Source organism: Setaria italica, chromosome VIII (assembly GCF_000263155.2).
Source record: "Setaria italica strain Yugu1 chromosome VIII, Setaria_italica_v2.0, whole genome shotgun sequence".
Taxonomy (NCBI): Eukaryota; Viridiplantae; Streptophyta; class Magnoliopsida; order Poales; family Poaceae; genus Setaria; species Setaria italica.
Window position 1 is genome coordinate 12313318 of NC_028457.1, and position 10445 is coordinate 12323762.

The window sequence follows — 10445 nt, forward strand, 5'->3', positions numbered from 1 at the left end:
GCAGGGATGCCCGTGGCCACTCCCGTGTCAGGATCACCATAGCCGGGAAGGAGCGAGCTGTTGCCATGCTTGCAAGTGTGTGGCTGCCGACTGTGAGGAGACATAGGCACCTCCACTCCCCTATCACCAACAGGGAGGTGAGGAGGGGCGACAGCAGGGGTGACAAGGCTGGTAAGTAGATGCGTCCGTCGAAGAAGATGATGCCATCATCAAGGGTCCAGGCGCGAGCTGCTCAGTGTATCCCTGACGGTGGCCAATTTAGGATCCTCCTGAACTACCCTCCGAATGTTGCTGAAGATGGTCAAGCGTGGGGATATTATGTTGAAGGCGTTGCCATGCCCTGTCCCCTAGATATTCGCACGTGCTGGGGTCGGTGGTGCCACCCGGGAGCTGTGCGCCTGTGGTGCTGCTGGTAGTGCTATCACTGGTGCTGCTGGTACTACTGCTTGTGCTGCTGCTTCCTACTAGTGGTGCTGGCAGGTCTACCTGGACTGGGGCGGGTGGTAGTGGAGTAGTTGGTGCTTGTAGGACTCCAACGAACTGGACGATGCGATCTCCTCTCTTGAAGCTCATGGTCAAGGTCGTGAAATCCCAAGTAATGGGACCTAACGACGTGAGCCACATGGTGCTGAGGATGAAATCCATATCACCGTCGAGGGTGGAGATGTATGCATCGAAGGGAAGACCATATGATCTAGTTGGATGAGCACACCCCGACATAGGCCGCGGCTGTGCACCCTCGAGCCATCGCAGATGGTGATACTGATTTTGATGCGCCTCTCTGGGACCTCTATGTGATGAGCGAAGCTGAAGTCGATGATGTTGTGTGTCGCTCCCATGTCGATAAGGACACATGCACCCTCCCCGAAGATGGTGCCCACCAGGCGCATGGTGCGCCAGCCCTCGAGTGACCCCTCTTGGCCGGCCATGAGCACCATCAGGGATGGTTCGTCATCCTCGTCAAAATCGTTGACGATCGTCATCTTGAACAGTTGCTTACACTTGTGCTCTCTGCTGAACTGCTCATCGTAGTTAAAGCAAAGGCCCAAGCGCCTTCATTCCGCCATCTTGTCCAGTCTTAGGCACTTCAAGGAGCGAGCACCCGGAGTAGCTTGGCACCAGCATGGGGTAGAAGCTTGGGGGCGTGTCTGCAAGCTACTCTAGCTAGGATCCATCTGCAGAGGTAGGAAATAGATACTTCACCACCTTGTCGATGATGCCGGTCCTGTAGGATATCCCTGTCTCCTTGGCCTTGTCGATGAAGAATTTGCGACCCGCTTAAGTGGAAGCACGCCTGGCCAGATCGGCCAAGGACTTCTCCTACAGTTCGACCAGTGCTTTGGCCCTGGCGTCAGCATCCTCCTTGGCCTTCAGGGTGTGCACGCTCTCCTCCTCAGTGGGCTTCTTCTATAGGGCCATCACACGACCTTCGATTGCCGTGACGGCGGTGAATAGCTTGTCGATGGAATTGCGCATGTTAGTGATCTGCTTGCTCAGATTGTCTAGGGAGACTTCCTTGGAGGTGGACATGGTGGGCTAGTTCCTAGTCTTTGAATACCATTTGTTACGGTTTTGGGGGGGGGCGGTGGAGGCTGCCTAGCAAGCATAGGGGAGAGGGGGCGGTGTAGGGAGAAGGAGAGAGCGGGTGCATGGAAGTAGAGAGGCTTAGGGTTAAGAGAATTCTCTTCCTTCTTGATTTCCAATGGGTACAACTACCTCAATTATATAGGGACCTATGACTTGACTCCTAAGATAACTAGGATTGGATTCCTTATAGATTTGACCCATCCTTTCCTAAACAAACTCTCCAATATCTCTAAATTCTCTAACTTGACTAATACTCAAGGACTCTAAAAGGATATTCGCCGGTGGGCCTGGCGGTGGCCATGCACGGCGCCACCTTGGGCACCTCCTTCTCCTCTTGCACCCCAAGGAGGGTGGCTGCGGCCCTGGCACACCTGTTGGCCACCCCTAAGGGCCCAGCCGGGTCCTCTAGACCCATAACACTTTATGTCAGGCCTTTAGGAATATATACAACATCACTAGCAATTCCATAAGCATGTCAATTTAACACAAGCTTATTGGTTTGCAAGAAGGCTAGAGCAAGCTAACCCAGTACCCAGAAAGTATGCAATGTACAACCCTGCATTGAAATAGTTAAAACCATAGGTGAAAGAGCAGAAAGAGAAGGAGGGAAGGGAAGTACAGAATAACTCCATAGCTGAATTAAGAGCTGTGGAAAGTGTTGTAAGTGCAGAGGGCCTTATGTGCCGGGTCATGCAAAAATTTTGTAAGAGTAAACAAATCCACACAGTAATTGTGATGCAAAATGCTGAGGGCTAAGAGGAAGTGGCAGTGGTGGAGTGTTGGTATATTTAGCGATCACGAACAAATCCGCAAGTGCACGGATATACCGTTGTAGCATTTCACCCAAGAGTATTTCCAAGGGTATCGTATTTCCCAAAGGAAGGCAAGTAGGTCAAAAGAGTTTACTATGCATATGAGTATATCATAAGATGGGTAGGGACAATACTCAAGACAAGGGTAAGATAAATGGATAGAGTAGTGTGACACACACAGGAATTATCTCAAGATAACTAAGCTAGGGAGAAGGACTAAGAGTTAGCTCTAGGTTCATATGTACTTCCTATATACTGCACAGATCATACAAGCGTAACATACATACACATTGTATAGGGACCAGGTCTATGCACCCAGACACACACGGGGAGACAGTACCCTACCGGTTTGCTGGCGTAGTTACTGCTACTTTACAAACTCCTACATCGTACCCGAATGTGGGGGATTACAAAAGATGGACATGGTTGTCACCACCCATTACTAGATTTTTGGTCTATTGCAACGGCGGAAAAACGTTGCAATATGACCAAAATCGATGCAATATCTAGCAATTGCAACGGCGACTCGTTGGTTGGCAGGCGTGGCAAGTACTGGCGTTGCAATAGCTCTTTGCAATGTTTTTTGTGGGCCATTGCAACTTATGGTAATTGCCACACACTTTTTTGTTGCATTATAGAGTATGGCAATGGAGGATTTTGTTGCATTAGTATGTATTGCAACGCAAGCATTCATTGCTATAGTACGTAATTGCAACGTACAAACTCTGTGGTAATATGGTATTTTGCAACGATTTACATGGTGGCAATAGAATATATTGCCACGGAAATTTGACGTTGTGACATATCCTATGGCAACTAAATTTCTTTCGTGGAAATAAACTATATTGCAACGGAACCATTTTCAGTGGCAATAATTAGTTTTGCAACGAAAACTATTACGTGGTGACTGATCCTATGGCAACACAATTGCTTTCATGGCAATAACTTATATTGCCACGAAAACATGTTTGGTGGTGATAATTCTGTTTGCAACGGAAAATATTACGTTGTGACAGATCATATGGCAACACAAATGGTTTCGTCAAAATAAACTATATTGCCATGGAAACATATGTGGTGGCAATAATTCGTTTTGCAACGGACAATATTACGTTATCACAGATTCTATGGCAACACAATTTGTATCAAACCAAATCCAATGTAGCAAAAATTGAATTTTTTCAAATTCGTCTCTGGTAGACATAATACAATATAGCAAACATCTAACAGATCGACAATACAATATAGCCTAATATCTATCAGATCAACAACCTTTACTGCCTACAAACAATATGGTCCAGCATCCATTCATGTTAGCATGAACAGCATCTACCAAAAACAGCATCCATTCATGTTTGCATAACCTGAAGAGGCAATCCTAGCTCCCCGGACGGTCATCGTCTTGTCCATGAGATTCAGGCCCGTCATCTGCAAGCCGTTCTGCTCCTCCCCGTCATCTCCCACGTACTTAACCTGCAGAGGAACGAGATAACATGTGATCGGCATATAGCAGTTATATACAGGCATATAGTTGCATATTACCTTGCATCGGCATATAACATGTGATCGCAACGACACCATGATGCATGCATGAGCTGGTTCATCCCATTTTTTCATCTCCTTACTTCCACAGGAGCGCCGCCAACAAGCGTTGGAACGCTTGCCTTTGTGTTGTGCACGCTATTGATGCGTGACTTGCAAGGCTAGCTGCGCATAGGGATGAATGATATGTATTCCTGCCCCAAGAAGTAAAAAAAAAAAGATGTCTTTACCCATTGTGAATTACCACAGCTTGTTATTACGTACCAAGAAATACATAAAAAATACTACTGTAGTAGAACTAGAAGGTAGTGGACTATAATTTATGTTATCAAAAAAAGACAGAGTAGAATAGAATAGTAGATTATGGTTCAAAGTTTCTGAATTATAAGCGCTGATCTGGACATATCTTTCTCTTCTTGTCCTATTTTAGTGAGGAAGTAAGCATGTATAGTCTTGCAAGGAAAGCTTTGTCCACCACGGACCACTAGAGTAAGAGATTACCACACCAGTACATATCTCTGGTCTGACTAAGGGCCCGTTCGGTTTGGCCAGAATGGCCTGGATTGCAGCCCAATCCGGGTGGATTGGAACGGCCCGGAACGAATACGACCCAATACAAAAAGTATTGTTTGGTTGGCCTAGCCCAGAACCAAACCTGGGCCAGAACGATTTCAATCCTTCCTTCCTTGGCCCGGAATCAATCCGCACCTCATCCCTCTTGGATCGGTTCCTGGCCACACGCGACGCGAGGAGACGGACACTCCGCTGGCGGCGCGCGAGGTGGCGCGAGGTGGCGGCATGGTGGCGCAGCATCTCCGACGGCCACCACCGCGACGGCGACCGCTGCCTTCTCGCCAGTAAGCCGCAGCCTTCCCCGTCTTCTCTCCCTCTTGCCCTAGGTTTCTTGCTCCCTGGCCATCGTTTCTTGTTTCGTCGATTGGTGCACGGGCTAGCCGAGATCTGGATCTACTCCTGCGCCCACCCGGCCGGCCATCGCTGCACGATCCGCGAGATCCAGCAACAGCCACGACCATCCTGCGAGAGTCTGATTGGTATTTATTTGGAGTCCGACGGTTGCTCTCACCGCTGCCACCCTCTCGATCTCATTGGTATTTGTCTCTATTCTTCGATGACTAGCATATGCATGTGGTATTGGCATCTGTTTGGAGATGTGGGTATGGTTTGCATGCTAGGTTCCTGCTGTTTGCCTCACTCTATCCAGTATAGTTTTTTGTGTTTGCGAGCCTAGGACTTTTCCTGAATAGCATATAGCATCAGCTTCGAGTAGAATCTTCCTACAATTTTCTTTTCCCATTGCATTGGTGATACCGACAGCTCTTTTTGCTTCACATCTGTCATGTGCAGTTTATTGTGATGATAGTAATCCATCTTTGTGTTCAGTATCTATTAGTATTTTCTTTTTGTTTTGATTCAGTTAGCAGTCGGCAGTCAGTTAGCTTAGTCAGTACTGATCTGATCTTTCGGTTTCTAGGTTCATTCAGCTGGACTGTGCTTCTGATTTATAGTTTCTGTAACCCAAACCATGACTGAACGAAAACTCATTTGGTTCCTATATTCAGTTAGCAGTCGGCAGTCAGTTAGCTTAGTTGAAGTGACCTCACCTGTGGGTGGTCACTTGCTTGGGACCGGACCCTCCTTGGGTAGCTATGTTCATTTTGCATATGCTCCAACATTATCTTTCTGAGAGACATATTTGGATTCGGCGTTGATTGAAGCACAAGTTCATCTTCCTTATAGTAGAGTGTTGTAATTTTTACAGTCGATGAGAATGTTAGTTAGACAGGTGCTACAGCTGTACTATGGAACACGACATCTGTCCTAGTCAATCTTACTTCAGGCTATCAGCTTCTTGTTTGTTTGATTCCTTTATCTGTTTGAGGGGAAAAGTATGTGTGCTAGTTAATCATCTATTAGTTCCTGTTCTAGAAATTCCAGATTTTGTATCATATCTGTTGTCATGTTTCCTTTGATCTTTACCTTTCCTTTTTATGGTAACTGATTTTAGATTTCCATGCATCATGCATTTACCATGACATGATGATGACCTAGCAGGTAAAGTCGCTATCTACTTACCTCATGAATTCACTGTCTACTTACCTCATAAATTCGCTGTCTACTTATACTATTGTTTGGTCTGCCTAAGGGCATGTGGTGTGGGCTTATTGGTACTGTTTGATCAAAAGGCAACTGGATTGATGCAACTTATTTGCAACTACACCTAGTGTGTGTGCCTGAAGCCTGAAACTAACAATAAACGCATCAACTTATTATGCAATCAGAACTATGGAGCTCCTGTCATTTCTTTATGTGTCAAGACCATAGTGATTGAATGTGTTAGTTTAGCACTGAGCGGTACACTTTGAAGCTAATGGGTGAATATTTTGGTTTTGAATTTTTCAGAATCGAAGAAAGATGGTGCTTGGTCGAGCAAGGTTCTTTAGTACAAGTTATTATGAAAGAATTGAGATATTGAGTTGACCTAGTGAACGTACTGGAAATAGCTATTAGTTCTAGTTCATCTATGTAATATATCCAGAATTGTTTGATTGATCTGACTATCCAGAATTGTAATGTTAAATTTTCAACATGATTCTATGCGATCATAATGTATTTTTCTTTTAAATGGACAAGTAAACTTAAACTTGCTGCTGTAAACTTGCTGGTTTAAGAACAGGACAATCTATTCCTGTCCAGCCGAACAACACACATTTTAAAAGTTGGAATAGTTCTTGGATCAGAAAAGAACCGGACCAGGATTGAGTGAAGGAGCCGGATTCACTCAATCCGGCCCTGGAATGGTTCCTGGACAGGAAACATCCCAGAGGAACCGAACGAGCCCTAAAAGGAATCAATGGATGGAACTAAAAAGTAGTAGAACGATTGGTAGGAGGGGTGAATCTTAAGGAAACTGATCTGTCAATTTGCAATTCCATTGAAGCCTGCCTAATTTAACGAGAACCATTAGCATTAATCTCCTTTCCACCTTTACAAAGTGTTAGGTGCACACTAATAGCAGCATGACCTGTTGTTCCTATTAAGTGATGTTAGGAGTTAGGACCAATTGTAGACAGGGATACTTAAGCAACAGCTATGAATGTTGGTGGTCTACTTTTACATGTTTGATAAACCTAATGATATGAAGTTCTTGTTCGGCTAGAGTAGAGCATGGAAATATAATTAGCAAAAATCAGTATGAAACAGCTTCTGCATGACAAACAAAAAATATTACTACCTGGAGTTATACAAAAAACATATTAAATATTTCTATTCAGTTGAACAACATGGAGACAGCTTAGCTGAACAGACCATATGCATTATGCCTCACCTAGACTAGATCAATTGTTTAAAAGATATAGTGCAAGTCAGATTACTGTAGCAGGGGTGGACAATCCTTTTGTTATGTAATTTCTAGCATTACACAATAGAACATAAGGAAATCTAAATATAAAATTACACATAAGTTACATGTGGGACTGACTCCTAATATTTATTTGTATAATATTTATTTGCCTGTGATGCGACTAAGATCAACTGATAAAAGCATGCCATTGTAATGAAACAAAAGAGTGTATTGATCTTAAGTTTTTTCCCTTCAGGATTGATACAGACTCTAATCCAGATCAGGTTGTGAAAAAAAACTCTATAATCTGTGAGATCATCTACAAAGCTATTAACTGTCTGCATCCCTTCTAAGTTCTAACAAAGATGGCTGGAAGCAATCACTTCTAGAAGGCAGCAGCTTATAGAACACTAACATCCCAAGGGTACATATACCTTGGAGCTTCATGAATCACCCTGAACCGCAAAGAAGAGCAGCACTGCAGTAAGGAAGATCACACAGAATTGCATGAAGAAGAAAGGAGGCCGGGAGGGGGGTGGGGCATCGCCCGCGGCTTCGTGAGATCTTCAGTTATAAGTAAACATGTGACAAGTTCAGAGTTGATCAAACAAGCTACTTAGAACTATCGATGTTGCAGCATGAAACTGAAATGAGAGGAGTAACACTTGATCAAATAAAAATCTCTAGTAGCATGAAAGGGGCACTTAACAAATGAGGTATCAGTGCAGATCACTGTTGTCGCTGCTCACCTGAAACTGAACACAAGCCCTGCTCCTTGTTGTGCTGAACTGACAGACAAAGCCAAGATTCTACTACTGTAATTATTCCTGCAAAAGCCAATATCAATTTTCAAAGCTAATAATATGGCAAAGAAAATTGACAAACTGCATGAATCTGCCAAGGGAATAAACAAGGGAGATATACCACAAAGAATTTTTCCCATAATCTTTCAAATGGCGATGTCCCTAGAGTCAAGAACATGAAAGTTATTTTCAAATAGATCGAACAGGAGGTGTTGTTCGAATTTGTCTGAAAACAACACGTGAGGCTCTTTCTTCGTCAGTCAATTCCCTGGAGTTAGCAAACAGATCAGATGGAGCTAAGTCAACTCACAAGCATATGCAAGTAAGATGAGCAGATGGAGCTAGCAAAAAGTTCAGAGCATAAGAAGGATTCATGTTCATATAATCAGATCATTGCAGTTGCAGACCTTCATATAATCAGATCTTTACAAAGCAGTAGGAAACATGACACAACTAGTACTGACTTCATTTGAAATTGAATACCACAAACTAGAAGATCCAATACCAATTATGTTTTGCGTTCAGTTATCTCAATTGTCCCATCGACGAATTCCAAAATTTGCAAAAAGAAGTTAGAAACCTTGGCAGGATGTCCAACTAACAGCTATCAGTTGAAGCCACAAACATCTACATCAAATTTCTTACAACTATGATATTCTGCAACCAGCAAGATTTTAGACCACACATCTCCTGATATGTTCTATCAAAATCAGTGTTTAACAACTCCATGCAAAGAAACTAAAATTATCTAAAATAATCTATTACTCCACCTGGTCAGATTGAGTATATAAGGCCCAAAAATAAATGCCAAACCTCTCAGGAATCAAAAGAGAGATTAGCCCTAATTACCAAACCAAATCAAGTAGCTGTGCAGGCAGGAGGAAAAAAACAAATTTGACATTATCAGTACCTGATGGTTGGTCATGCCGACATCCTGGCCTCCGTCCGCTGCAGGTGGTCTGGACTTTCTGGCCTCCTTGCCCCGGCTGGGGATCCTGACCTTCCGGGGTTCCTAGGCTACGATGGTTCCCATTGCGCGACCTCAGCGTGTCCCTCATCCCGCCAGTGACCAAGCGGCTAGCCTGCGGGGATTATGGCAACGGCGCCATGGCGGAGCCGTCGGAGATCTGCAGGAGCCGTCGGGCGGGGCGACGGACGGTGCGCCGACGCCGCGAGCGCCGAGAGGTGCGCGGGTGGAGCCGTGGAGGGGTCTGGCGCCTAGCGGCGGCCGGGATCTCACCCAACGTGCCGTGGCGGTGGGGTCGCGGGGGGCGCCGGGTGGGGCGGCGGACGGCACGCCGGCGCCGCGAGCACCGTGGAGGGGGGGCAGTGGGGTGTGGCTTAGAGGGCGGCGGCAGATCTGAGGGAGGGAGAGGGAGGTGAAGTGGAAGGGAGGCGTCGGGGCCGGCGGTGGGGGCGGAGGGCGAGGGGCGGGGCTGGGGCTGGGGCTGGGGGTGGGGTGGTGCGGGACGGCGCGGCTGGGGCCTCGGTGAAGGAAGAAGGATTTCAGTTTATAGCCTAGGCTTGTACTCGTGTGACATGAGAACCGTTGCATCCGAGATGGACGGCTACAAGGAGTTGGGCCCTTGAAGGAATTATAGGCTGAGCATAGTAACGGGTTCATTTTGTGGCTTACGCCCATTGCTGTCTTGTGTTACATTTATTTTAAATTTCTAGTAAAGTTCATAGTTATTATTGTAATTAATTTTGTAAATTATTAATGAATTCAAATGGAAAAATTGTCTGATACAAATTTTTAAAAAATTATCGATATCTACAACTTTTGTTTTAGCCATTACTCCATCCGACTTTGTTTTAATAATTCAAAATTTGAATTTCAAAATGTGAAAACTTCAAACAATATTATGAGAAATTAAAAGATTTCAAATAAAAAATCCTTCAAAAACAAAGTTGTAGAAACCAACGAGGCCTATAACTTTTGTTTTGGTAATCTCTCTATCCGACTTTGTTTGAACAATTCAAAATTTGAATTTCAAAATATCTCAACTTCAAACAATATTTTGAGATAGTAAATGATTTCACATGAAAAAGTTGTAAACAATAATGTTATAGAAACCAATGCCTTGGAGATAGATGAAAAATTCAATTATCTTCTAGGAACAATTCAAACTTCTATCTCCAAATTACCACATAATAATTACAATAATATCTAAATTTGGTCAGAAAATTCTACAAATTTACATGACAACATATTTTGGGTCTATAAGCTTGACATAAAAGTTTCATAAGATTTTAAAAAGATTGGAGTGTATGTTGTTCACAAAATCGATAGACCTCTCACATTGTTTCACACAACTCAAATCAAACTTTGAGATTTGA

The 10445-nt window shown here is 44.2% G+C and overlaps 1 protein-coding gene and 1 long non-coding RNA gene across 3 annotated transcripts; one reads left to right on the forward strand and one right to left on the reverse strand.

The window, feature by feature from the left end:
- Nucleotides 1-3522: 3522 nt before the first annotated feature.
- LOC101758615 lies at nt 3523-9533 on the reverse strand. Of its 2 annotated transcripts, XR_001164627.2 has the most exons (6): nt 9016-9533; nt 8227-8373; nt 8052-8129; nt 7737-7946; nt 3942-4135; nt 3523-3872 (listed from the first exon to the last, which is right to left on the reverse strand). It is a non-coding gene; the product is annotated as an uncharacterized LOC101758615 (long non-coding RNA). The 2 variants fall into 2 exon arrangements; XR_215656.3 differs by lacking the exons at nt 3523-3872; nt 3942-4135 and having other exon boundaries at nt 7490-7946.
- LOC101758877 lies at nt 4469-6589 on the forward strand. Its single transcript, XM_022829264.1, has 2 exons — nt 4469-4798; nt 6363-6589. Exons 1-2 carry the CDS (start codon nt 4495-4497, stop codon nt 6401-6403), a joined length of 345 nt encoding a protein of 114 aa, XP_022684999.1. The 5' UTR covers nt 4469-4494; the 3' UTR covers nt 6404-6589.
- Nucleotides 9534-10445: the final 912 nt, after the last annotated feature.